The sequence below is a fragment of the Phyllobates terribilis genome, unplaced genomic scaffold (genome assembly GCF_046119375.1).
Source record: "Phyllobates terribilis strain yellow unplaced genomic scaffold, ASM4611937v1 Scaffold_3__8_contigs__length_932513732, whole genome shotgun sequence".
Lineage (NCBI taxonomy): Eukaryota > Metazoa > Chordata > Amphibia > Anura > Dendrobatidae > Phyllobates > Phyllobates terribilis.
In genome coordinates, this window is record NW_027362763.1 from 841,931,760 (window position 1) to 841,957,110 (window position 25,351).

Here is a 25,351-nt window from a genome sequence, read left to right on the forward strand (position 1 = left end):
AGGTGAGCTCGGGGCTGTAGGTAGGAGCAGTGAGGTGAGCTCGGGGCTGTAGGTAGGAGCAGTGAGGTGAGCTCGGGGCTGTAGGTAGGAGCAGTGAGGTGAGCTCGGGGCTGTAGGTTGGAGCAGTGAGGTGAGCTCGGGGCTGTAGGTAGGAGCAGTGAGGTGAGCTCGGGGCTGTAGGTAGGAGCAGTGAGGTGAGCTCGGGGCTGTAGGTAGGAGCAGTGAGGTGAGCTCGGGGCTGTAGGTAGGAGCAGTGAGGTGAGCTCGGGGCTGTAGGTAGGAGCAGTGAGGTGAGCTCGGGGCTGTAGGTAGGAGCAGTGAGGTGAGCTCGGGGCTGTAGGTAGGAGCAGTGAGGTGAGCTCGGGGCTGTAGGTTGGAGCAGTGAGGTGAGCTCGGGGCTGTAGGTAGGAGCAGTGAGGTGAGCTCGGGGCTGTAGGTAGGAGCAGTGAGGTGAGCTCGGTGCTGTAGGTTGGAGCAGTGAGGTGAGCTCGGGGCTGTAGGTAGGAGCAGTGAGGTGAGCTCGGGGCTGTAGGTAGGAGCAGTGAGGTGAGCTCGGGGCTGTAGGTTGGAGCAGTGAGGTGAGCTCGGGGCTGTAGGTAGGAGCAGTGAGGTGAGCTCGGGGCTGTAGGTAGGAGCAGTGAGGTGAGCTCGGGGCTGTAGGTAGGAGCAGTGAGGTGAGCTCGGGGCTGTAGGTAGGAGCAGTGAGGTGAGCTCGGGGCTGTAGGTAGGAGCAGTGAGGTGAGCTCGGGGCTGTAGGTTGGAGCAGTGAGGTGAGCTCGGGGCTGTAGGTAGGAGCAGTGAGGTGAGCTCGGGGCTGTAGGTAGGAGCAGTGAGGTGAGCTCGGGGCTGTAGGTAGGAGCAGTGAGGTGAGCTCGGGGCTGTAGGTTGGAGCAGTGAGGTGAGCTCTGCGCTTCAGCACAGCAGCTCTAATGACAACACCGTCCTGCATTAAGCATTCTGTAAATGAAACTCAAGCCACTTCCTCATATTACACGGGGCGTGGCCTGAGGATGGGCGGGGCTACAAAAGTTCTCCCAGAAGCTACAAAGTCACCGCCTTCTCACGGAATAAGCGCCTGACAGAAGTTCTACAGGGGCGTGGCTATTGCAGAGGGCGGCTCTTATAGTGTATAGTGGGCGTGGTTAAGCAGGCGAGGGGGGCAGTGTGGGAGGGGCGTGATAGCTGTGTGCTGCCGGTGGACTCCAGTGCCTGTGAGTCCGGGAGCGGAGTGGGGTCCCAGCAGTCAGCGGCTTCTCCCGGCGACACTGCGCTCAGCACCGATATGGCCTCCTTGGCGGCAGAGGACATTGGCCAGAACAAGGTACGGCGCTGGCGCCTCTGGTTGTGTGCGGTCCCGGTGGGCGCTGGGAAGCTGCTTTTGCTCAGCTGCACTTCCTGATCTCTGCACAGTGCTCCCAGCGTACACCTCACGTGGGCTGGTGCATGTTTTTCAGGGTTTTGTACTTTTCTTACAGTTTTCTTTGTGATCACGTGATAAAAGTAAACAGAGGACTATTAGACAACTTATTTTGTGGTGGTCCTGCCTCCCGGTGTACTAATGTGAGGGGCACACAGGCATTGTGTTATTGGTACCACTGCAAGTCGCTGGCTGCCGTTCTGGTGTGCACCCAATGTACTGTTGTGTTCATGGTGCCCAATTCCCTGGTCCCCCTTATCACAGAGGTGCTGTACCGCGGGGTACTGTAACAAGGCGGTAACTGCAAGGTCTACACCCATCATTCCTCATGCAGGTGCTGTCACTTGTACCCAGGTGGGGATAATGCTGCCGATATTCCATCTGGATTTGAAGGCGGAAAGTCTGGGGGGGTTGGAAGTAGCTGGGAAGTGGACAAGATTTTAGATTGACATGAGGTGCACATTTTAAGGGGAATCTGTCAGCACAGAATGACTGTTCAAACCAAGCACAGGTGCTTGGTGCTTCATGGCGGGGCCAATCATTTTACATTTTCCCACCTGCTTGGTTTCCCTCTCTTGGTCCTTCTCTGTCCTGTCAGAGCTGTCAATAAAATACAGGGGGAGGGGTGGAGATGGTGGGGAGGGGTGGAGATGGTGGGAAGGTGTATGTAAATGATTGGCCCCTCTGCAGCTGGTCTTGCCCTGGTAGGGGTGTAACGGTGCACTTGGCCTCCACTCCTCTCTCCCTGATGGTTTCGCCCCTCTATTGTTGAATGACAGTGGAGAACAGAGGTGATGACATGTCGTGCTCCAGGGCTGTGGAGTCGGTAAGCCAAACCTCTGACTCCGATTCCTTAATTTCCACGACTCCGACTCCCTCACACATGGCTCATGTTTAAGTGATAAATTTACTGTAGCACAGATTCATCTCAGCTAAAAGTCTAGACCCTCAGATCAGGAATAGGGCAGACATTTATAGGACATTTCAGAACTTTCCGAAATTCTTATGAAAAAATATTCCCCCACGAACTGCATTGAACTGCTGTACACAATTTATTATATTTTTTAGGAGTTGGAGTCGGTCCATTTTATACCGACTCCACCAAAATGGGCTCCGACTCCACAGCCCTGGACTCATGCAGCAGAGCCTCTCTACCCTGTCAATCAAGAAGCGGAGGGTAGCACCAGTGCGGGGAAGAGAAGCCAAGACAGTAAAGGACTAATACTCTTATGACTCGCCCCCTGGGACGTGGGGCACCCGGAACCGGGCTTTAGTGCGATGATGGGGGTAGTAGTGGCAATCTGATCCCGTGGCTCAGGGTGGTCAGACCAAATGCTGTGGCAGTCTATTTATAGAGTTATGAATGTCCGACTACGCCACCCGTGGATTGCGGTCAGGGATGACCGCCGCTGCAAGGCAGACAGCGGAGGCTGGTGTTGTGGGTGCAGCACAGGGATAGGATAACTCCCCACGGGAGGAGTGTAGCCTCAGGGCAGCGTATGCGAATGCTGGGGGTGATAGTGCAGGCCGCAGTAATAAGAGTTCTAAGTCTGCTTCAAACAGTCCAGGGTCTTTATTGTTGGTATTACTAATGACCCAACAGGAGTACTGGGTAGGAATGGGCCTGGGTGTCTGAGAGCATTCGGGTGAGCCCCACTGGTCAGGGTGAGTGGGTAGGCCTACCGTTCTCTCTCTGCCCTTGCTGACTATCCCCCTTTTCGTGGTGTGATAGCCCACGTCCCTGAGCTGGCCGTGTACTTCGCCTGTATGGCTTGCGACTCGGGCCCTGGGTACCTTTTGCTTCTCTGTGCTGTACTGGTCCCTCTGTGTGGCGGAGCCTTCAGGCTTCTTAGGCCAAGGGACCTGAAATCCCCTGCGGGTTGGTTCTCTGCTGCCGGGCTTGCAACCCTGACAGCCTCGGACCCCAATGTCCGGTAGTGATTCTCTCAGCCAGGACCGGCTCTCGTCGCCTCTGTCCATGGCTCGCAGCTTCTCCTCTGCCTCACGGACTCCTTGGCTACAGCTGAACTGTTCCTCCTTCTCTGGGACTAGTCTCAGTCCTGAGCTAGGATGTCCAGTTCTCTCTAACCCTGCTCTCGGCTCCAGCTTTTATAGGGGCAGCCAGCTCCCCCTACTGGCTTGGGACAGGAGGTGCTGTATGCTAATTGTCCCTGACCAGGGAACCTCCCTCCTGCTCTGACACAGCCTTTAATAATTTGTGGCATCCAGGCCTGGGGTGACACATTTACCCACCAGGAGACATTGCCCTGTGCAGAAGGGAATGTGCTGCCGACAACATGTCCCGGATATGGGGACAGAACTATTGTATTTGCGATCGCTCTGTCCCAGTCTTAGAGCTCGCTCTCACTTGCGATTAAATCAGATGAATGCAATCTGATGATAAATTGGATTGCATTCGGTCCAATGTTAATCTATGATTGTGTGCTCATGCGTTTTTTTTTAGCTCTGATCAGATTGCGATCGGACTGAAAAAAAAAAAAATCGCAGCATGTGAATTTGGATAGCACGCACCTATACAAGTCTATGGGTGCATGTGAAACATCACACTGCCCTCGGATATCACCCAAGTGCAGTGCGGTTCCTGTGAACGCCGGCAACAGAGGAGATGGAGAAATTAATTTCTCAGTCTCCTCCACAGCTGTGCTGCGTTCCTCTGTGCAAGAGAATCAGAGCGCTGACACTCGGCTTACGCTTGCAGCAGAGCAGGAGCCAAGTATCATTAGCATATCGTATCTGATGCTCTCACATCGGATGTGATACTCTAATAGGTCCCCGGCCTTATATACATCTTTGCCTGAAGTCCTGTAAGGATGATTGAAAATTTTGAGCTGTTGAAAATCTGATGTGTATGGAGGTCTCAAGACTGCCCTCTGTTAGTATTTTTTTTCAGCACTGAACAATTGATTACCTAGCATCCCAAAGTTCAGCAATATTATATTGGTGGGTGTCTTGACTCCCAGCGCCCACACAGATCAGCCGAAAATTGCTTCCACAGCAATGTCCTGGGTGGAAAATGGCAGCATACATGGTTTTGTGACCACTGCTAAATATTGCAGTGTATCATCAGGCATGTCTACGTTCTGTCCATGATTGCCATTGTAATGTTTAGAAGAAGCTTTATAATTTATTTATTACCACATTCGTGACAATCACTGAGGGGAAAATCTTACACCGATGAATGAAACTGATTCAATTTGCATATTAAATTTCCCAGAGGAGCATTGCATGGCAAATAAGCTTCCTTACTAGTGTTGAGCGAGTATGTTCTATTAACCCTTTCGCCGAGTATGCTCGGGTCGAGCTCCGAGTATTTACAGCTGCTCGGTGATATGTGTGAATCGCTCCCTTGTGCATGATTTGCGACTGTTTGACGGTTTTATTACATGTGAGGAATGTCTATTTCTTACACATGCCTCACATGTAATAAAGCTGTCAAACAGTTGCAAATCATGCACAAGGGAGCGATTCACACATATCACCGAGCAGCTGTAAATACTCGGAGCTCGGCCCAAGCATACTCGGACAGAACATACTCGCTCAACACTACACCTTACCTTGGCATGCCAGAGCTGGTGTGTCACTCTCCACAAGGAGAAACGTTACCCCTTAGACCTCAGTCCAGAGCCTTTCATCTAGCCAAATCAGTTCTCATACTTTGCACTGACGAGGGCCAACAGCCCGAAACACCGTGTCTGCAAATTGAGATTCTGATTTGGCTTTTTTGCATGATTTGACTTGTAGGATTGCTGCTATCAATAGGTGGCGCTATAGAGTTCAAGTCCTCTCTCTTTTCTTAAGAGGCAATTTGCACTCTGATCCAAAACACTTTTTACACTTACGTTTTTTTTTTTTTTTTTGCGTACATGAAAAATCCCTTGCAAAACACATTTCTGCTCTGCGGGAGAAAAGTCAATTGGATTTGATTTTGCTCTCTACGTTCTTAAGGTGGCCATACACATTATGCAGAAGTAGGCTGGATCCGTGTTTTGCTGTCTGAGTCCAGACCGTGGTGCACAGATCAGCCGCGGGTCACCTGAGCCATCTCGACAGCCTCATATGTTCCTGCGAGAGGATTTTGAGTTCGGGTCAGTAGACCCGCGTGTGGTCCGTGCATTGCGATCTGTACGGAGACCATGAAAAACACATGTGTGAATCTTGTCATACATTGGTAGTTGAATGAATGATCGCTTCAACCTATCTTGGCTGTTAGTCGCTTCACTTTGTGATATGCTTTCCTTGACCGCAGGTGACTGACGAGTAATCTTTCATCTGCCTTTTGGATAAAAAAGTTCAACCTTTCCAGAAGTTTTGTCATCAGTCAGCTAAAACATTTTATGTCATTAAATCTTACTCTACGAATGTTTATTGTGGTTGAAATAGTTTATTTTCATCACCGTTATTCCAATATGTATGCAATCTTTTTTAGGATCAACAGGGGTCCAACCTTTTATCCATCCTATTGATATTGTTAGATGGGAATACACCTTTAACACCAATGAAGTGAGCACTGCAAATAGATTATAAACTAGACCCTGGAGACCAGCCAGTGTATGACTATATAGTAACCAGCCATCAGAAAGCAAATAGTACCGACACACAAACACATTCAATACGAGAAAACAATGCTTTATTCACATGTGAAATACACCAAGCAGACACAATTACAGCTGACCAAAGACACAAAGGCCCTGCTCCCAGAACCAAGTCTGGCCAAACACATCCACACACAAATTACATGCTAAATGGGGGTAGCCCCAGGTAGCAAAGAAAATCTCCCTTGTGCACATACAAGGTAGGACTAATGCAGTTGTGAATAGTTGTGAATAGTGATGAGTGAGTATGTTCTGTTAACCCTTTCGCCGAGCATGCTCGGGCAAGCACCGAGTATTTACAGCTGCTCGGTGATATGTGTGAATCACTCCCGTGTGCATGATTTGCGACTGTTTGACAGCTTTAGTACATGTGAGGAATGTGTAAGAAATAGACATTCCTCACATGTATTAAAGCTGTCAAACAGTCGCAAATCATGAGCACGGGAGTGATTCAAACATATCACCGAGCAACTGTAACTACTCGGTGCTCGCCCAAGCATACTCGGACAGAACATACTCGGCGAAAGGGTTAATAGAACATACTCGCTCAACACTAGTTGTGAACATTAGGATCTTGTTATCACATACACAATGGGGTATTCTTGTCCAGAAAGATCAAAGAAACCTTGAGCGGAGCAGTCATCTGTATTAGTGTGGGGATAACAACTCCGTGCGTATCGCCTTGTGAACATTGCTTCCTCAGGGGTAAATTTAGCTAATAACCTTATGTTATATATACACTACTTGAGCATTTGGTCCTGCTCAAACCACAAGGTATTTTACAACAAAACAGTATGTTGTTACATATAAAAATGAACACGTTACCTGCTGCCTGCTCCATCCATCCCCAGGTTTGCTACGTAGCTGATTAAACATAACTGGTTTTACTGTCTATGGGTCTGTGCCCACGATCAGGAGCTGCTGTGGGTTTGAAGCTGTGTATTAATGCAGCGCCAAACCCCCAGTGTTACAATATAGTGGATGGGATTTCTAGAAATCCCATGTCCGCTATGCGTCTCCATGCACCTGTGGATCACCCGCGGAAACTGACATGAGGCGCAGCTTTCAGACCCGCAGCATGTTAATTTCTCTTGCGGGTTCACATGTGGACCTTCCCCATAGACTTAACATTCCTTAACTATGAGGAAAGTCCACATGTGAAAAAAAAATTGTGCCGCTCATTTGCATACGAGGGCAGAAGTCGCGTGGCTATTCCGCAGCGTCTGGGCCTTAGGGTGTGTGCCCACGGTCAGAAGCCGCCTAACGCTATGTGCCTACGATCAGGAATAGTTCTGTGTTGGACGCAGCGTATTTTCGGTTGAAATGATCGATTGGTTTACACACAAGATCATTGTTCTCGGCAGCACATCATCCTGTGTAAACAGAACCCGTGCTGCTGAGAACATGGGCAGCCTATTCGTACTGTACAGTGCACATCTGAAGCACAATCTGCCTGTGTAAGCAGGGTATTAAACATCTGCCAGTCAGCAAACAAGGCCCCACACATCTGCAGACTTGTTCCCTAAGGCTGGACACCCCCTTTAAGGGCTCATGCAGACATCAGTTCAAATCGGTCCGAGCATGGACTGCGGTAATGCACGGATTGGTGGCTCCCGATTGGAATATGACTGCTTCATGTATGATGGAAAAATAAAAAAAGCTATGTCTCTGGGAAGAAGGGGAGCAAAAAAAAATGGAAAACCCTAGGTGGTAAAGTGGTTAACCTCTCTGGGTCCTCCGCAGCGTCTCTGCTCCTGTCCTGTTTCTGCTGATTGTCTGCAGAGGTGATGTCGCGTCGACATCACTGCAGCCAATTAATGATCTCAGAGCTCATATAGTCTATCAGCTTAGCTGAATGATTGGCTTCAGTGAAGTCGACATGGTGTCTTTGCTGCAGCCGATCAACGAAGACCTGGGTAGGAGCAGAGACTCAGCCCTGGGCACAGGGAGGGTAAGTAGTCCGTAGTGTTCATGTTTTTCATATCACGGACCTTGTGGCCTAAAAATGGCTTAAAAGTGACAATCCCTTTTAATACTGCTCAGTAGCGGCTGTTACATTGTGGGTAACACTTTACTTTACCCTCCGTACGTGTAAGATTTTGCCACTTGTCAATAATTAGACACCCCTTGTGCCCTACAACTGGATCCTATGTTGTGTGAATCCAAGCTGCATTTAATGTGGTAATTTAGTTCCCCATTTAGTGTATACACTCCTTTTCTATAATGAATGTCGTCAGTTGACGTGACGAGATAATGTATTTTACCCTTTTTTTGACTCTAGTAATAATAATAATACTACCAGCGTCTTTACAGCTTTGATCTACTTAGTATGAATCCCAGCTGGTAATGACAATAGAAGCAAAGTGCGGTGAGGTGTGGCATGGTTCGTCTTCCTCGCTGCACTCACCAGTCATGTAAAAACATGAAAGTACCTGAGTGCAAGACAGCCTCCATTATTCACTCACAATGGTTGTCACATTGAAGAAACCTTCATAAATGGCTTGTGAGGTTCTGTCTCCCTGATTGTCATTGCTCTTCTTCAATTATCACATAATCAAGATCTCTTTACTCACACAATATAATACTGTCCTGGATCTTACCAATACAGACCTAGTACTGGGTCTCCATGACAGTGGAGTGGACTAACTGGATCCTTAAAGAAGCACTCCTCCTCCCATCAAAATTTTTATCCTATATACTGCAATCATCATATTATATAGCACTGTGTGCTTACAATTGCTCGTTGCCTTTCTACCCAATTAATTCTTCTCTTTTCCATTAGGTCTATGACATCACTTGATTAAAAACTGACTAGTTGAGTCCTTCTAATCTCTATGTAGAAACAGGAAGTCTTTCCCCTGCAGGACTCATTAATTACTGCAAAAGTCCCTGGCAGAGGGAAGGGGGGAGCAGCTGGGTCAGGAGTTGAAGAGGGGAATAGTGTTTGGAGGGAAAAGAGACTTCCTGTTTCTATATTGAGCAGAGAAAAGAGAAGAATTTACTGGGTAGAAAGGCAAAATGAGCAATTGTAAGTACACAGTGCTATATAATATGATTGCAATATATTAAGAGGATAAACACTTTGATGGGAGGCTTCTTTAAATGTAGATGTAACCCTCCTCACTGTGCCTGTATGATCATAGTTAATCATTTCATTCATTACACGCAGCCGTGCACTAGTGCGCTCACCCCTATAAACAATCCCTTTCACTGCCTCAGCAAAAAAACCCGTCTACGCCACAGTTGTTCAGCAACACTTGTAGCTCATCTATACAGCTGGTTCCTGCACACTGGGACGTGTTATCCAACAGAAATTTGGCACCATAATGTGCACCATATATTATCCCCTAATGTGAAAAATAAAATGTCATGTCTGAAACCTATTGTTGTGCTAATTTATTATTGATTTTCCACAATGTTTGTTCCCTAACTCTGGTCTATATTATGTATTGAATCTAACTAATAGGTAATTTTTAGATCATTGTGGATCCCACACTTGGGACCCCCAACAATCACCAGATCTAGTGGATAGATGATCATTTTTGTAGTGAGGAATAACCATTTTAGGCTGCGTTACCATGTTGTGGGTGAAATGTGGCTGTAAATCAGGCTGACGTGCCAAGCATTGCATTTAGCTGAAGTCACTTCAATTTGTGAGCAGTGGACAAACACTTACACAGGTCTGCAAGGGTAAGTTGTTTAAAAAGGAAGATGATTTTTTTTATATACTTTAGATTGCTGAACTCTAAAAATATAAAAAAAAATCCATCATGTACAGTTTTTTCACAAACACTGACTCCATAGACTTTTTCTTGCACCATACTTTGACCCCTTTGCGTGACCTTTGATGGTTGATTTTGGTGTCATTAGATTGGTTAGAAATGAATGGACGCTGTGATTGGCTGCTGTGGGCCGAGAAGATTTTCTTTACCCAGCTTCCAAAGAGTGTGGTGGTGTCCATAGCATCCAATCAGTGCACAGTTTTCATTTTACCTCAGCAGTATAAGAAAGGAAAGCTGCGCTGTGATTGGTTGCTATGGGGAGCAAAGACAGATTTTTCTTTTGGACCAAGTTCATGACGGTGTGGTGTGTTTTATATACCCGGACCTCCTGTCAGCGATTCGCCCAGTGCCTCACAGACCAGGAATACTTGTCCCTTCACTTCCGGAGAAACTTAAAGATACACCTGATACAGAACTTGAAGAGCAGGATTCTGACGAAGACTTTCACGCTAGTCCCAACGAGCCACAGCTTTTTTCACAGCTCAAATTAAATGATTTAGTCAGGGACTTGGACCTTCCTAACCTTTCTGCAGAACTTTTAGGCTGCGTGCCCACTATGCGTTTTTCAAGCGTTTTTGCTGTGGAATTTCCGCAGCGAAAACGCTTGGTAATACGTGCCCCATGGTCCCCAATGATAATCCGCATGCGCAGCGCACATGCTGCGGAAATTTCCGCTGCGGATGATCATTGTGGAAAAATACGCAGCATGTCCATTAATTTTGTGGACACGCAGCGTAATTGCCGCCATTGACTTGCATTGAAACGCATAATATCCGTATGAACACATTTGCACAAGCGGATATCATACGGTTCTATGTGCGGATGGTACCCGGGTATGGAGAAGAGGAGACTCTCCTCCAGACTCGGGTACCATAGTACCTGTTAAAAAAAAAAGAATTTAAAATAAAAAATAAAGATTATACTTGCCTTCCGATTGCCCCCGGTGTTTTCTCTGCATCGACGTCGGCGGTCGCGTGACCTGTCACATGACTAAATGATGTCATGGCAGGTCCTTTCACACCACCGCGACCCATACAACAGACCGGATGGAGCAGAGAAAACACCGGGGGCCATCGGAAGGCAAGTATAATCTTTATTTTTTACCATTCCTATTCTTTTTTTTTTTTTTTTTTTTTTTTAAACTATTACTTGGTCACACTATATAAATCCATGCCGGTTGCATGGATTTATATAGTGTGACCAAGTTGTCAAGCACTTTCCAAGTGATGCTAAAATCGCTTGGAAAAGCGCTTGATACCCCGCATGCAGAAATGCATGCAAAAACGCTTCTACCTGGCAGGAAAAATGCATGTAAAACCCGCATGCATTTCTGCATCGTGGGCACTTAGCCTTAGGCTCTAGACTAAAGGAAAGAACCTGCTAGCTCCTGGTACCTGATTTTCATGGTACAGTATCAGAGAAAAGGAATTCCTTCCACACATTTCTCAATACTGTGCTCTAGTGTATTGCAGTGATGTTCCTGGACTGATGGAAAAATTTAACATTGAGTACAATGTGAGTGACTGGAGACTCTCTATTGATTCATCCAAAAAAAAAAAAAATCTGAAAGCTGAGCTACTGCACAATGGCAGCAAGTGTGCTTCAGTGCCTGTAGGGCATTCTGTGCACTTGAAGGAAAGCTATAAGAATTTAGTCTTTATTCTCAAAAAACTTAACTACGAGGATCAAAGATGGTCAATATGTGGTGATCTGAAAGTTCTCTTTGCTCCTTGGGCAGCAAGGAGGATGCACACAGTTCCCATGATTTTTGTGTGAATGGGACAGCCTCGATGGGACTCCTCACTGGAGCCAGTGAGAATATCTTTGCAACCTGGACTCCATAACATAGTTGCGGAAAGTTTAGTTGATCCCATTAAAGTTCTCCTGCCACCACTCCACAATAAGCTTGGACTGATGAAGCAATTTGTAAAAGCTCTACCAAAAGAAGAGAATTTTAAGTACCTGTGTACCAAGTTTCAAGGATTATCTAAAGCAAAACTGAAGGAAGACCTTTTTGTGGGTCCGAATATTCAGAAACCAAAATGAAATTTGAAACAAAAATGAAAGCTGTTGAGAAAAGGGCTTGGGATTCTTTTAAAGAAGTCGTGAAGAAATTTTCTAGGTGACAACAAAGATCCAAAATTTAAATGGAGTCTGTCACCCCTGGGATGCTTTTAAGCTACTACTTTTGGCATACAGGTAATATAATGGTTAAAATAATCTTACCTGCATGCCTCATAGCTGCGGTCTAGTTGTTGAGAGAGTTTTAATCTTTAATGTTAATGAAATCTCTCTCTCCCATGCAAGTCACAGTGCCCAGTGACGTGCAGTTGTGGCGTCGGTATCCTGCGCCCTGTACTTATGCTATTATCCGTACCTTATCTGCCCCATCTACGGGCAGTGTCTTCATCGTTCTTCTGCGCAGGCGAGTCACTGTGTAGCAGTCAGCCTATGCGCACTGAACGATCTAATATAGATCCCTTTAATCCTGCTGTTCTGTTCAGTCAAAAATGCCCGAATTTGATATTTTTTCAAATATTCATTATGCGGTTCTGATACTTGTGGACTATATATTGCATCTACTACTATTTATCAATTTATCTAGGTCCTACACATACATAAATTTTCAAATTACGATACAGCAGATGGATTCGCTTAGAGTATAGTTATGTGCATAATTTTTTCGCTGTATCTTATTTACCCTGATGTTCAACTGGGGCAGATGTTGTTGAAAAGAAAAATGACCATGCTGGGTACTGTTAGAAAAAATAAGCCAGGACTGCCGCAAGGTATCCTCAGTAAGAGAGACGTTTATAGTTAAATATTTTATTTTACTAAGGATACAACTGTAGTTTCTTACGTTCCCAAAAAACACAAACAGATCATTCTGATGAGCACAATGCACCATGATAGTGCAATCAGTAATCGAGACGACAGAAAGTCGGACATGATTTTACATTACAAAGCCACAAAAGGGGCAGTGGATACTCTAGATCAACTCGTAGGCCCTTACACCTGTAAACGCAAAACAAATCGGTGGCCAATGGTTGTTTTTTACAACATTCTTGATGTGTCGGCATACAATGCATTCATGTTATGGCGTGACATACACCCAAATTGGAACAAAAATAAACTATATAAAAGAAGAATTTTTATAGATGAGTTGGGAAAATCACTGGTTAGCCCATATATCGAAGAAAGAAAAGTAACACCCAGAGATGGAGCGGCAGCCATTGTCCACAGGATCCAACAGCGTGCTAAAGAAAGTGAACCACCAGCACTGCTACGATACCCACGGCCTCCACCCGCAATGCAACCAGCCTAAAATGGAAACGATGCGCCTTCTGTACAACATCAAGTAATCACAAAACCAATGTGATAGGTTGCAGTTGTGCAAAAGACATGTAAATTATACTTGTGACGAATGCAGACAGTAAATTTAGCACCGTGAACCTTATTTACCATTTTATATAGATAAAACGGAACTTTTTATTTTTTTGATGACCTGAAACTGTATGTAAATATATTTTTATTAGTTATAGTTTACAGTTATATAAAGAATATTTTTTTTATGTGCAATATGCGTGAATATTGAAATAAGGCCATGTAACATTTTTTGATGCAAAAAAAAAATAAAAATTAAGTTTGATTTCATTTATTTATGAACAACCATGTTCACATACAGTATAATAATGCAATAGGTATTCAAATAAAACACTTAAATTAGCTAAAAATCAACACTTTAATAGGTCCGGTCAAAAATGACCGGAACATTATAAGTGTGTAGTAGACCGGAACAGAACAGCAGGGTTAATAATTTACAAGACCACTTACCGCTTCCTATGTTAAAGAATTGCATTGTGTCCGTATAAACATGATGCTTTACGGATGTTTTGTATGGGATCTGTTTTTTTCTGCCACACCCATAGACTTGAATGGGCGAGTCTGACCTAACATATGGAAGAGACGTGTGTGTGGTTTTTGTTCCTAGTGCTGTCCGTTTTTTTTTCAAGGACCGCACTTTGAACAAAAATACACTTGTGTGAACCTACTCTAAGTGTTCTTTAGGCCGTGTTCAGACATTCAGTATTTGGTCAGTATTTTACCTCAATGGTTATAAGCCAAAACCAGGAGTGGGAGAAAAATGCAGAAGCGTTGACTTGTTTCTATACCAATATTGATGTAAAATACTGACCAAATACTAAACGTGTGAATGTGGCCTTAGGGCTCATGCAGACGGGCGTATAAATCGGATGTGTGCCGCCTGATTTTGAAATGGATAGAGTAGCACTCTGTAGTGCTATAGCATGCAAACATGAAATATATGTAAGTTGAATTGCATTACTGCTCCAGAAAATAGGAATAACTGAGAATACTTAGCGCATAAATTAGCCAATTCATATGTACCTGGCAGCCACAGTAAGGCGTTTCTCGTTGCTGGGTATCACCTTATCGTGGCTACCAGGTACACATGAATTGGCTAATTTATGTGCTAAGTATTTGCAGTTATTCCTATTTTCTAGAGCAGTAATGCAATTCAACTTTCATATATTTCATGTTTGCTTACTGTAACGCTACAGAGTGCTACTTTATTAGTTCTATATGGAGATGGCTACCCTTAGTAAGCACCTGTACACACCAGTTTTCTGCTTTGGACGTGACGGCCAGTCTTTTGACATTTGAAATGGATAGTACAGACAACACACTAACCCATGTTATTCAATAGGCTGTTTAGATGAGCCATTTTTTTTTTCTAAGGTTGACTGTGAGAAAAAAAATCACATAGCATTACTTTCTTCCGTAATCTCCCGTGAGACTCACTCATTCAAGTCTATGGGAGTGTAAAAAAAATTAAAAATAAATAAATAAAGCAAAAAAGGCATCCGATTTTTGCAGGTACCTTTCTGTTCTAAACCTAGGAAACGGTATTTGGTTAAAAAATGTGCATAATGTATTTGTATGACGTAAAAACTTTACACACGGATGAAAATCCGATGTCGATAAGAAAAAAAAATCTTCCAAGTTTTTTAGATGAAAGTTTGACAATTTCTCCCACACTCGTCTACACCCACCCTTAGACCCTGCTTGTTTAGCTGAAGCTGTTCAAGGATGTATGTGATTAATGCTCACTGCTCGCAGTACTTGTGCAGTAAAGGTTGTTGCCTTTTGCTCCTTCCTATTTCGAGGCAGGGGCGGACAACCATCTGTCTGGAAATGTACCTAGCGAGGTGGTCATTGAACTCTTATGTGAAGCAGATGTCTGGTGCATAGTAAACATATCCAGGGTGCCGGCATAATATCTCTGCATACAGTGTCTTCAGCATTGCGTATGATATATACCAGGTATCCGATTCCCGTAGAGATCAGTGGTCGTCTACAATTCCAGAAGCCAGTGTCTGTAATGAAAAAAGATCCATTGTAGATTTGGTTGCGTTTACAGACCAAAAGATTTATTCTTCCAACAACTATTTATCGCTTCCTCGAAAAAAGCACCCATACAACATTCTCAGCATTCTTCAGACGCAGCAAATTGGATGATGTGATGGAAAATGAATCTAAAGGAAGAGATTTGATTGTGCTGCATTCATAACTGCACATCCACTAGTATTGGCCATGGGTTTTTGTTGTATTTTGAATTGTGCTTAGGTGCATTATGTAGTGGGGGTGAAAAAATAGACGTTTTTATCTGTTTTGTTTCCGTGCAGCCAAGTGTTACATTCAACTTTGTTGTTCTCTGTGCAGTTTTATATAATATAATAACTTAGTTTTTTTTCTTTGTGTTGTATTGGTGACCTTTTCGGAGTGTGACTGTTTATGTGTGTGGAGGTTTCAGTGTTTGTTTTATTTTTTAATGTTGTCGGATGTAACAAACTTAAAAACTCACGATCACTTGAAAAATTCTTGAAATTGATGGTCTTTACTTACAAGTCAGAAATATTGTGTGTATAATACATACATGCATACATATATACATACTACACACAACTGTGTAAGAGGTTTAGGCAGGTGAAGGGGGGGGGAAATAATTCTTTAAAAAATATAGGTGTTACAAAAACTTATTATTATCAATTTAACAAAATTCTAAGTGAATGAACAAAAGAAAAGCCTAACAAAAATTCGGTGTGTCCAGCCTTTACCTTCAAATCTGCATAAAAGCATCCAATCTTCTAGATACACTTGCACACAATTTTTGAATTAACTCTGCAGGGAGGTTGTTAGAAAAATTGTAGGGAACTAACCACAGATCTCCTCTGGATATAGGCTTGTGCAAATCCTTCTTTAACTTCGTGTAATCCCAGACAATCAATTTTACATGAGATCTGGACTCTGTGGGGGGCCATATCATCACTTTCAGATTTTATTTTTTTATTATTTTTTTTTTTTACGCTCCACATAGTTCTTATTGACATTGTATGTATGTTTAAAGTCGTCTGGCTGCAGAATAAATTTGAACGACTCTGATGCTATTGCGTTGATGGATAAGTATCAGCTTGTATTTCTCAGCGTTGAGGACACCAAGAAATGGGCATTGTTTCGAACCATAGTTGCAGTGGTCAGCAAAGAAACTTCGTGCAGCAGATGAAAGTTACATCATGCTAACTTGCCTGCTAAGTTGGAAGATGCACAGCAGTGCCATCAGCTCAGAATCGGCAGTAACCAGAGGGTTCCAGCTACACTCATAATTTAGGGTATGTGCACACATTCAGGAATTGAAGCAGAAATTTCCTGAGCGTTTTTTGCCTCTCTCTGTCAGAAACAAATGCATGCGGATTTACTTGCGTTTTTGACACGTTTTTACATGCATTTTTTTTTTTTATCGTTTTTGAGCATCAATGAATGATTTTTGGAGCTAAATAAAGTTGGTGGGACATTGCTTAAGCCCTTCGATTACCATAAGAACTGGAATGAGTATATTGGTTCATTTAAATGATTAAAGAATGGGTCTGTTGTATTTCAAATAAAGTGTTTACACTGTGTCTGTGTTTCTTTACTTTTGTTTGGTGATGTCAAGGTGTCAATCAGACCTTTTCATGACCAAACAAAGAGCTGGGTGTCAGTCCCATTCACCCAATCTTCATTAGCTTTTCCATTCATGTAATTTATGTGACTGCTGTGAGCTGTTTTTTTTTGCCTGGGAAGGTGCCACTAGGCAAATATTTCCCTGGCCATTAAATAACATCTCGCAGTTGGTTCGTTAGCAACTACATCCCTGATCAGCATTTAGCAGCGCTTTGGACACAACGTATTTATGTTGAGTCCAAAACGCGATGTTCTAACGTCGCACGGTACATGTGAATCCACCACGTTTGACACTTCAGTCGGTCAAAATCTGCAGCGGAGACTGGTATGTCCGCTACAGAAATTGATACGCTGCGGGTGAGTTTGGGTACGTGGCCACGGTCAGTAGCCGCTGCAGGTTTGACACTGCGTGTATATACAGCGTCAAACCCGCAGCATCCAGATGTTACAGCATAGTGGATGGGATCTCTAGAAACCCCATGTCCGCTATACGTGCATCAGAGGCTGCGAATCACCCGTAAGCACTGACATGCAGCACGTCTTTCATGACCGCAGCATGTCAATTTCTCTTGCGAGCCGCTAGTCTCCACAACAGAAATATAACCACTAGAAAGTATTGAATGCGGTAAATACACATGATTCAGTGAATACCTGCGTTCAATAGAATGCAACTTTTTAAATGCAGAAAAAAAACGCGTCCAAAGCGCTGCTACGTCCGAATCGTGGGCAGAGACGACAAAAAAAAAAAAAAAAAAAAGTATGGTCTCCCATGTCATTTTTGTAACCAGCAGAGGGAAAGCCAATCGCTGGGGGCTGATATGAGTAGCCGTGGAAGGGGCCATTAGCCAACAATGTTCCATAGCTATTAATATCAGCCCACAGCTGTTTGTTTAGCCTTTACTGGCTAGATTACAGACGGGACAACATCGCAGAGGAGGACACCGGGGCCGCTGGACAGGTGAGTATAAGGATTTTTTCTTTTATTTTCACTTTTTTTTTTTTTTTTTACTGATGCGGGCAGGGAGAAGCAGGCTGCTGCTTCTCCCATCCACGCTATTATCAGCCAGAGCAGTGGTCGGATGAGAGAAGTAGCGGTCTCCTCCCGACCCGGGTACCAGCCGCGGCGCGATTTTGCGCCTATTGATTTACAGTGAAAAGCAGCAAATACGCATGTATAGATATTATACATGCGGATTTGCTGCGATTCAATGCAAGCCAGTGGGCGTGATTTTGCCGCAAAATCGTGCCTAAATTGGTTGTGCTGCGGTTTGTGCCGCAATGATAATCCGCAGAGGAAATATCCGCATCATGTGCACAGCACATGCGGATTATCATTGCTCTACATGGCAGACCTATTACCAAGCGGTTTTAATGTGTTTCCGAGGCGGAAAAACCCCTGTGGTAACGCATTAAAACCGCATCGTGTGAACTCTGCCTTAGAGAAGTCTGGACAGAAGTGGTCTTCATAGAAGAATCGCAGCCAAAGGTCATACCTTCGATTTGAAGCTGCATTTCAGTAAATAGTTAGGAATTAGATCAATATGGTGTCCTCACTATTGAGAAATACAGGCAGATACTTATCCATCCTGTAATACCATCAGGGACTCATCTGATTGGCTCAGAATATATTATTCAGTAGGGTAACGACCCTAAACATACAGCCAATGTCATTAATCACTATCTTCAGTAAATATGGACAAGAAGTCTTTGAAGTATTGATATGGCCCCACAGAGCCCTGATCTCAACATCGTCAAGTATTTCTGGGCTTACATGATGAGAGAGAAGCTTTTGCGAAAACCTACGTCCGTAGAAGATCTGTGTTTAGTTCTCCCAAGATGTTTGGAACAACCTACCTGCTGAGTTCCTTCAGAAACTGTGTACAAGTGTATCTAGAAGAATTTGATGCTGCTTTGAATGCAAAGGCTGGTCACACCAAATATTGATTTTATTTAACTTCTCTTTTATATATTCACTTTAATTGATAAACAAAATGCAAACTATTAACACTTCTATTTTAAAGCATTCTTACTTTGCAGCATTTTTTCCCCTCCTGCCTTAAACTTTTGTACAGTTCTGAATGTGTGTTTTTAGGAGATCTGTTTTCCGTTGGGCAGGATGTGTTGTGGTCTATGTCCGTTCTTTATCAGCCCAGATATTTGCCAAATATTGGGCTGAACCTTTTTAATATTATCATATAAGAAACATTTGCATTAATCATAGGGTTCCAGAAAGTGACTTCATGGTTTGTAAGTATTGTGCGTCTGTTTCCTCCATAGTGTAAATGGATAAGAACGGGACTGCTCATATACTTGGTTAGGTCCTGAAATATTTGTACCGTGATAGAATCTTTGTGATTTCAGCTCTGCAGGCCACTATTTTTTATTTTAAATGAATGAAATAACTGAGATGCAATTGAAGTGTAGACTTTCAGGTTTAATTAAAGGGGTTGAACAAAAATATCCTGTGAAACGTTTAGGAATTGCAACCATTTTTCTACAAAGCCTCCTCATTTCAGGGGCTCAAAAGTAATTGGACAAATTAACTTTATCATAAATGAAACGTTCATTTTTAGTACTTTGTAAAGAATCCTTTGCAGGCAATGATGTCCATGGCTTCCAGATTTCAGGCAGTCACCAAATGCTGGGTTTCCTCCTTTTGTGATGCTTTCCCAGGCCTTTAGTGCAGCTGACTTCAGTTAGGCTGTGTGCCCACGATGCGTTTTTAATGCGTTTCCGCAGCGTTTTTGCAGCTGCGGAAATGCATTAAAAATGCATGGTAGAAGGGCAGCAATGTTCCCCAATGATAATCCGCATGTGCTGTGCCCATGCTGCGGATTTTTCCACTGCGCTCAAAAATCCGCAGCATGTCCATTAATTTTGCGAAAATGCGGTGTTTTCGCCGCCATTGACTTGCATTAGAACGTGCCAATTCCGCAAGACTGCATCTTTACTTGCGGAATTGGCGCTTTCTAATGTGCGGATGGTACCCAAGTGTGGAGAAGATGAGACTCTCCTCCACACCCAGGTACCATAGAAACTGTAAAAAAAAGAATAAAATAAAAAATAAAGATTATATTCACCTTCCGACGGCCCCCGGTCTCCTTCCCTGTGCTTGTGGGCAGGACTGAAGGACCTGCGGTGACGTCACAGTCATGTGACCGCAGGCCCTTCAGTGCAGTATCCCTCGATAGCCCGGCAGCCAGGAACGAGCGCAGCAGCACACCCCGGGCCATCGGAAGGTAAGTATGGTTTATTTTTTTTTATTTTTAACCATTCTAAAAGTTGCACTATATAAATCCATGCTGTTTGCATGGATTTATATTATGTGACCTAGTTGTCAAGCACTTTCCAAGTGATGCTAAAATCGCGTGGAAAGCGCTTATCAACCCGCATATTGAAACGCATGTATTCCGCAGGAAAAACGCATGTACAATCCGCATGCGTTTTTTCTGCCAGGGAGATGCAGAAATGTTCTGCTTCATTTCTGCATTGTGGGCACATAGCCTTATTGCTTGTTTTTGGGTCTTTCTGTCTTAAGCATGTGAAATGCTGCTCGATGGGGCTGAGGTCTGGTGATTTGACTCTGCCATTGCAGAATATTCCACTTCATTGCCTTAAAACAACTCCTGGGTTTCTTTTGCAGTATGTTTTGGGTCAATGTCTCTCTACTATGAAGTGACGTCATATCAACCTTGGTTCATTTGGTTTAATCTGAGCAGAAGTATCCCCCTGTACACTTCAGAATTCATTTGGCTGCTTCTGTCTTCAGTCACATCATCAATAAACACCAGTGATCCATTGCTATTGGAAGCCATGCATGCCTATGCCATTACACTGCCTCCACCATGTTTCACAGAGGATGTGGTGTGCTTTGGATCATGATCTATCCCAAGCCTTCTCCAAACTTCCTTTTTCTCATCATTCTGGTACAGGTCGATCTTAGTTTAATCTGTCCAAAGAATGCTCTTCCAGAACTGGGCTGGCTTTTTTAGTTCTTTTTTTTTTTTTTTTTTTTTTTTTTTTTTTTAGCAAAGTCTAACCTGGTCTTTCTATTTGTAAGCCTGAATAATGGTTTGCCCCTTGTGGCGAACCCTCTGTATTTGCTGTCATGAAGTCTTCTCTTTATGGTAGACATAGATACTGAAATAACTTCCTGGAGAATGTTGTGAAGTGCTTTTCTTCACCATGAAAAGATTCTTCAATTATCCACCACAGTTGCCTTCTGTGTGCGTCCAGGCCCTTTTTAGTTTCCAAGCTTAATGTATCAAACTGTTGATTTGGTCACTCCTAACATTTCTGTTATCTCTTCGTTTTATCAGCCTAATAATGGTATGTTTTTCTTCCATTGAGAGCTCCTTTGACTGCATGTTATGGGTTCACAGCAACAGCTTCCAAATGCCACACCTGGAATCTGCTCCAGACCTTTTACCTGCTTGATTTAATGAGGGAATAACCCATGCAGCCTATTAAATAACATTTGAGATAATTGTCCAATTTCTTTTGGTCCCTTTTTAAATAGAGGCAGCTACATATTAAAGAGCTATAATTCCTAACCCTCACTCCAATTAGGATGTGATTACCCTCAAAGCTGGGAGTCTGCACTTTAAACCCGTATTGATTATATAACTGTATCTTGAATATATTTTGGTAAACAGCTAAAATGCCAAAACTTGTTTCACTGTTTCTGGACCTAACTGTATGTTTGTGTTTATTCAAGACCTAGAACTCCTCAAGATTATTCTTCTCTAAAGGGAAATATCATTTCCCAGAGCCTGTAGCTTCTTATTATGGACTTGTATGTACTCCCCATGCAGAAATTGTCTCTCCATGAGACCCTGGATTTTTCTCTATAAGCAATGCTTTTAAGAAATGTAATCATGTAGTCACATACTCATCGGTAGCCATCTTCACCTGTTTTCAGCCCCGCTCTGGAACCACGTGACTGCAGTTGTGACCCACCAAATTAACACAGCGGAAGTGATTTTTTTTTTTTTTTTTTTTTTAAATAAATCTTCTCAATGCAAGTCTAATGGAATTGATAACTAGGTGCTGTAGTGTTGTTCTGGGTCCAATAGCCTTGTACTGAGAAAAGTTATTATATATTATTATAAGTCCAGCAGGCATCTTGTGAACATGAGGAATAACACCATTTCTGCCATTTTGTATGTCTTATCAGCTGAACATTTTTCACCAGCTTTCCTCCATCTGCAAGCTTTATTTCTAATTTGCAGTTGACTCTGAGCTGGTGGATGAAGATGATGTCTCCCATACAGTAAACATGCTGAAAAAGGGATTCTTGACTTTTTTTTTTTCCCCCTTTAGTAGCCCAAACATTGAAGCAGGAACAGCATGGAGGACATTATATGGCAGTGGAGGCAATATAGCTGAGGGGAGGGATAAAATACTTGCTAGAAAACCTCCTTCTCCTTGAAGTATCTCCATGTAAAATTTTACACGATCAGATACACTGAGCCCATTCTTTTCTATGGTTGCCATATTGTGTATTTGTTTGTGTACAAGCTGTGAAATGTGTATGGACAAGCCTATAATCAAGAACACAGCCACTTAAAGGAAATCTGTCACTAGTTTTTTTTTCCACCTAATCTAAGAACATAATGCAGAGACATATACCCTGATTCCAGCGATGTGTCCCATACATGGCTTCTTGCTGTAGCTTTTAATAAAATTATTGATTTCTTAGTAGGAGATTATCCTTAGAGGACTAGTAAATCTGCTGACCAGTAGTCCTGCCACACCCCCACCACTGATTAGCATGTTTCTGCTTATGCACAGTGTACACTAAAAGCTGTCAGTGGTGTGGGTGGAGTAAAGGAACTCAGCATTCAGAGTACTGCTAGATTTTCAGCTGGTAAATCAGTGGCTTTATCAAAACTTCAGAAAGTAGCCCAATAAGTGATACATCGTTGGATTCAGGGTCTCTGCCCCTACATCATGCCGCTCTCAGATGGGGTACAAAAACAGGACCGATTCCATTTAAGGTTGAAGGTCAACATTGGCCAACCAAAGAATGATGTCCTTGGTTTATCATTTAATAAATAGAACGAGTATTAACATAATGCCACAGTACTGGATATGTCAGACATATTGACCCCAATTCATCAAAGAAGTTGTACCAGAATTTTGGGGTAAATCTCTTGAAAAGTCACAATTTTTGGGAAACACTAAGTTGGGTATTTTTTTAATTTCAATTTAGTGTTTTTACGCAAGTTTCTAAAGTAAGATTTATGGCGAATGAATGAATCCGACACCCCCTCATCACGACCACCCATGAGCAACGCCAGTCTTGATGAACGGAGACCATTGGGTCCTGTTGTATTTACGGTAGCTGTGTGTGGGAAAACAAGACAAAGAATGCAGTACACGCGGTCCTTATAAATATCCCAGCCTTTTGGACATGATACAAGAATGCAATAAAGGAGTCACATCCAGAACTACTTCAGAGTCTGGAACACTCTGCTTAGAATTTTGGAAGCTTGGTTCCCTGTATGCAGAATTTTAAGATTCCACCCCAACATACGGAATTAATATTTCGAAAATTGAAAATGTGAATATAATCTGGGCAGTTAGGAAGTTTTTCAATAGTAGACAACCTCTCTAAGCAGATGTGAAATAGAATCTTGACTGGTTTTGTCGTATGAAAACCTAAACCTCTGAGCAGAGAAACCTATGTGCCCAAAATAAGGAGCCGCTGCAGAACAGCCGCACGGCTTCCGCCCTCATTATGCAAATTAGTGGCCGCAATTTTTTTCTTTTCTTTTCACATGCGGACTTTCTTCATTGATGTTAAGTCTATGGGGAAAGTCCACATGTGGACCCGTAAGAGAAATTTACATGCTGCAGATCTGAAAGCTGCTCCTCATGTCAGTTTCCGCGGGTGATTCACAGGTGCACAGAGACGCATAGTGGACATGGGGTTTCTAGAAATCCATCCACTATGCTGTAACATCTGGACGCTGCTGGTTAGACGCTGCATAAATACACAGCTTCAATCCCGCAGCTGCTCTTGATCATGGGCACAGACCCTCAAACAGTATTCCTTCCCATTCAACTTGAAAGCTCAGAGTGACTTGGCTGCTCTTTTACTAGTTGTGAGTCCTTGGTAGCTTTGTTCTCATTTGTCTCTCAATGAGTTGTGTTGTGGCTCTGTAGCAGGTGGGCCTAAGAAATATTAATTTGTGAACTTGCTTCCTGGGTAATCGAAGAATCAGTGGATTTAGTAGATTAAGGAATTGTTTTGAGGGGAAAATCTAGGGAACTGTTTTATTTGCTGCTTAAACCACAGGCTACCTTTTTCCTGGTAATCTAATCTCGTTCTGAGGATCATCAGATAATGACTTGGAAGATTTCCGAATGAGGGCTGAATCACAGTGAAGCTGGACCCTGCCTAGACAATGGATGAGGGATGGAATCAAAGTAGTGTCTGCATGTTAAAGAGACTGTCAGCACAGAATGTGACTGTTCAAACCAAGTACAGGTGCTGTTTGCTTCATGGCGTGGCCAATCATTTAAAATTCCCTTTATCTCATCCCTCATTTCTGTCCATCATCCTTCCCTTGCCCTCCGTTCAGCAACTGATCTAAGACTAACCTCCTCCATAATCTGAACCTCGCACCTCTGTCTCCAAGACTTCTCTTGTGCTGCACCAGTTTTCTGGAATACACTACCCCAAATGATCCGACTTGTATCTAGCTCCCATGTTTTTAAGCCTGCTTTAAAAACACATCTGTTTAGATAAGACCATCACCTCAGCTCACTAACCCAACTCTCCCCTGTTCCCTCCTAAATGTTAATCATAATCTCCTCCTGCCTATTCATCTGTCTGCATATCCTCCATGCAGTCAATAGCACTTGGTAACTGTACCCAGACATATGCTGGCTGATGACCGGATCATGCAGCTTTATATGAACACCCTTATTATAATAATGATGGCAGGACCGGACATAACAGCACGTTCTACCTATTGTGTCCACCCCATTTCCTTATAGATTGTAAACTTGCCAGCAGGGACCTCACTCCTGTAACTGGTGAACTGTGTTACATTGCATTGTATTTATTGTCTGTACCTGTCATCGCTTAATTGTAAAGTGCTGCGGAATATGTTAGCACTATATAAATGTTCCGTATTTTTAGGACTATAAGACGCACTTTTTTCCTCCAAAATTTTGGAGCAAAATGGGGGGTGCGTCTTATAGTCTGAATGATGGGGGGTGTGTATATCTGTGGGGGGAGCGGTAGCGGTGGAGGAGCGGGGCACAGGAGGCAGCAGCCGCCCGCTGCAGCCTACACTGTCCCCGCTGCTAAAGAAAATGAATATTCACTGCTCCCCACGCCCATGGGGCGTGGGGGAGCACTGAATATTCTTGCTCCTTAAAAGCGGCACACAGTGTAGCCGCAGCGCGGCTCCTGCTGCTGCCGGAATCGCCTGTGCCCACTGTTAAAGGGCGTGAATATTCAACCTCTCTCCACACCCATGGGCGTGGGGAGGGGGTGAATATTC

The 25,351-nt window shown here is 43.5% G+C and overlaps 1 protein-coding gene across 1 annotated transcript in view; it reads left to right on the forward strand.

Annotated features, from left to right (window-relative positions):
• Positions 1 to 1,133: 1,133 nt before the first annotated feature.
• Positions 1,134 to 25,351, forward strand: part of SNX5 (sorting nexin 5) — a 91,151-nt gene continuing 66,933 nt past the window's right edge. Inside the window, exon 1 of the mRNA XM_073672489.1 lies at positions 1,134 to 1,321. Coding sequence (XP_073528590.1) covers positions 1,283 to 1,321 — 39 coding nt within the window. The 5' untranslated portion in view covers positions 1,134 to 1,282. The remainder of the gene's footprint in view (positions 1,322 to 25,351) is intronic.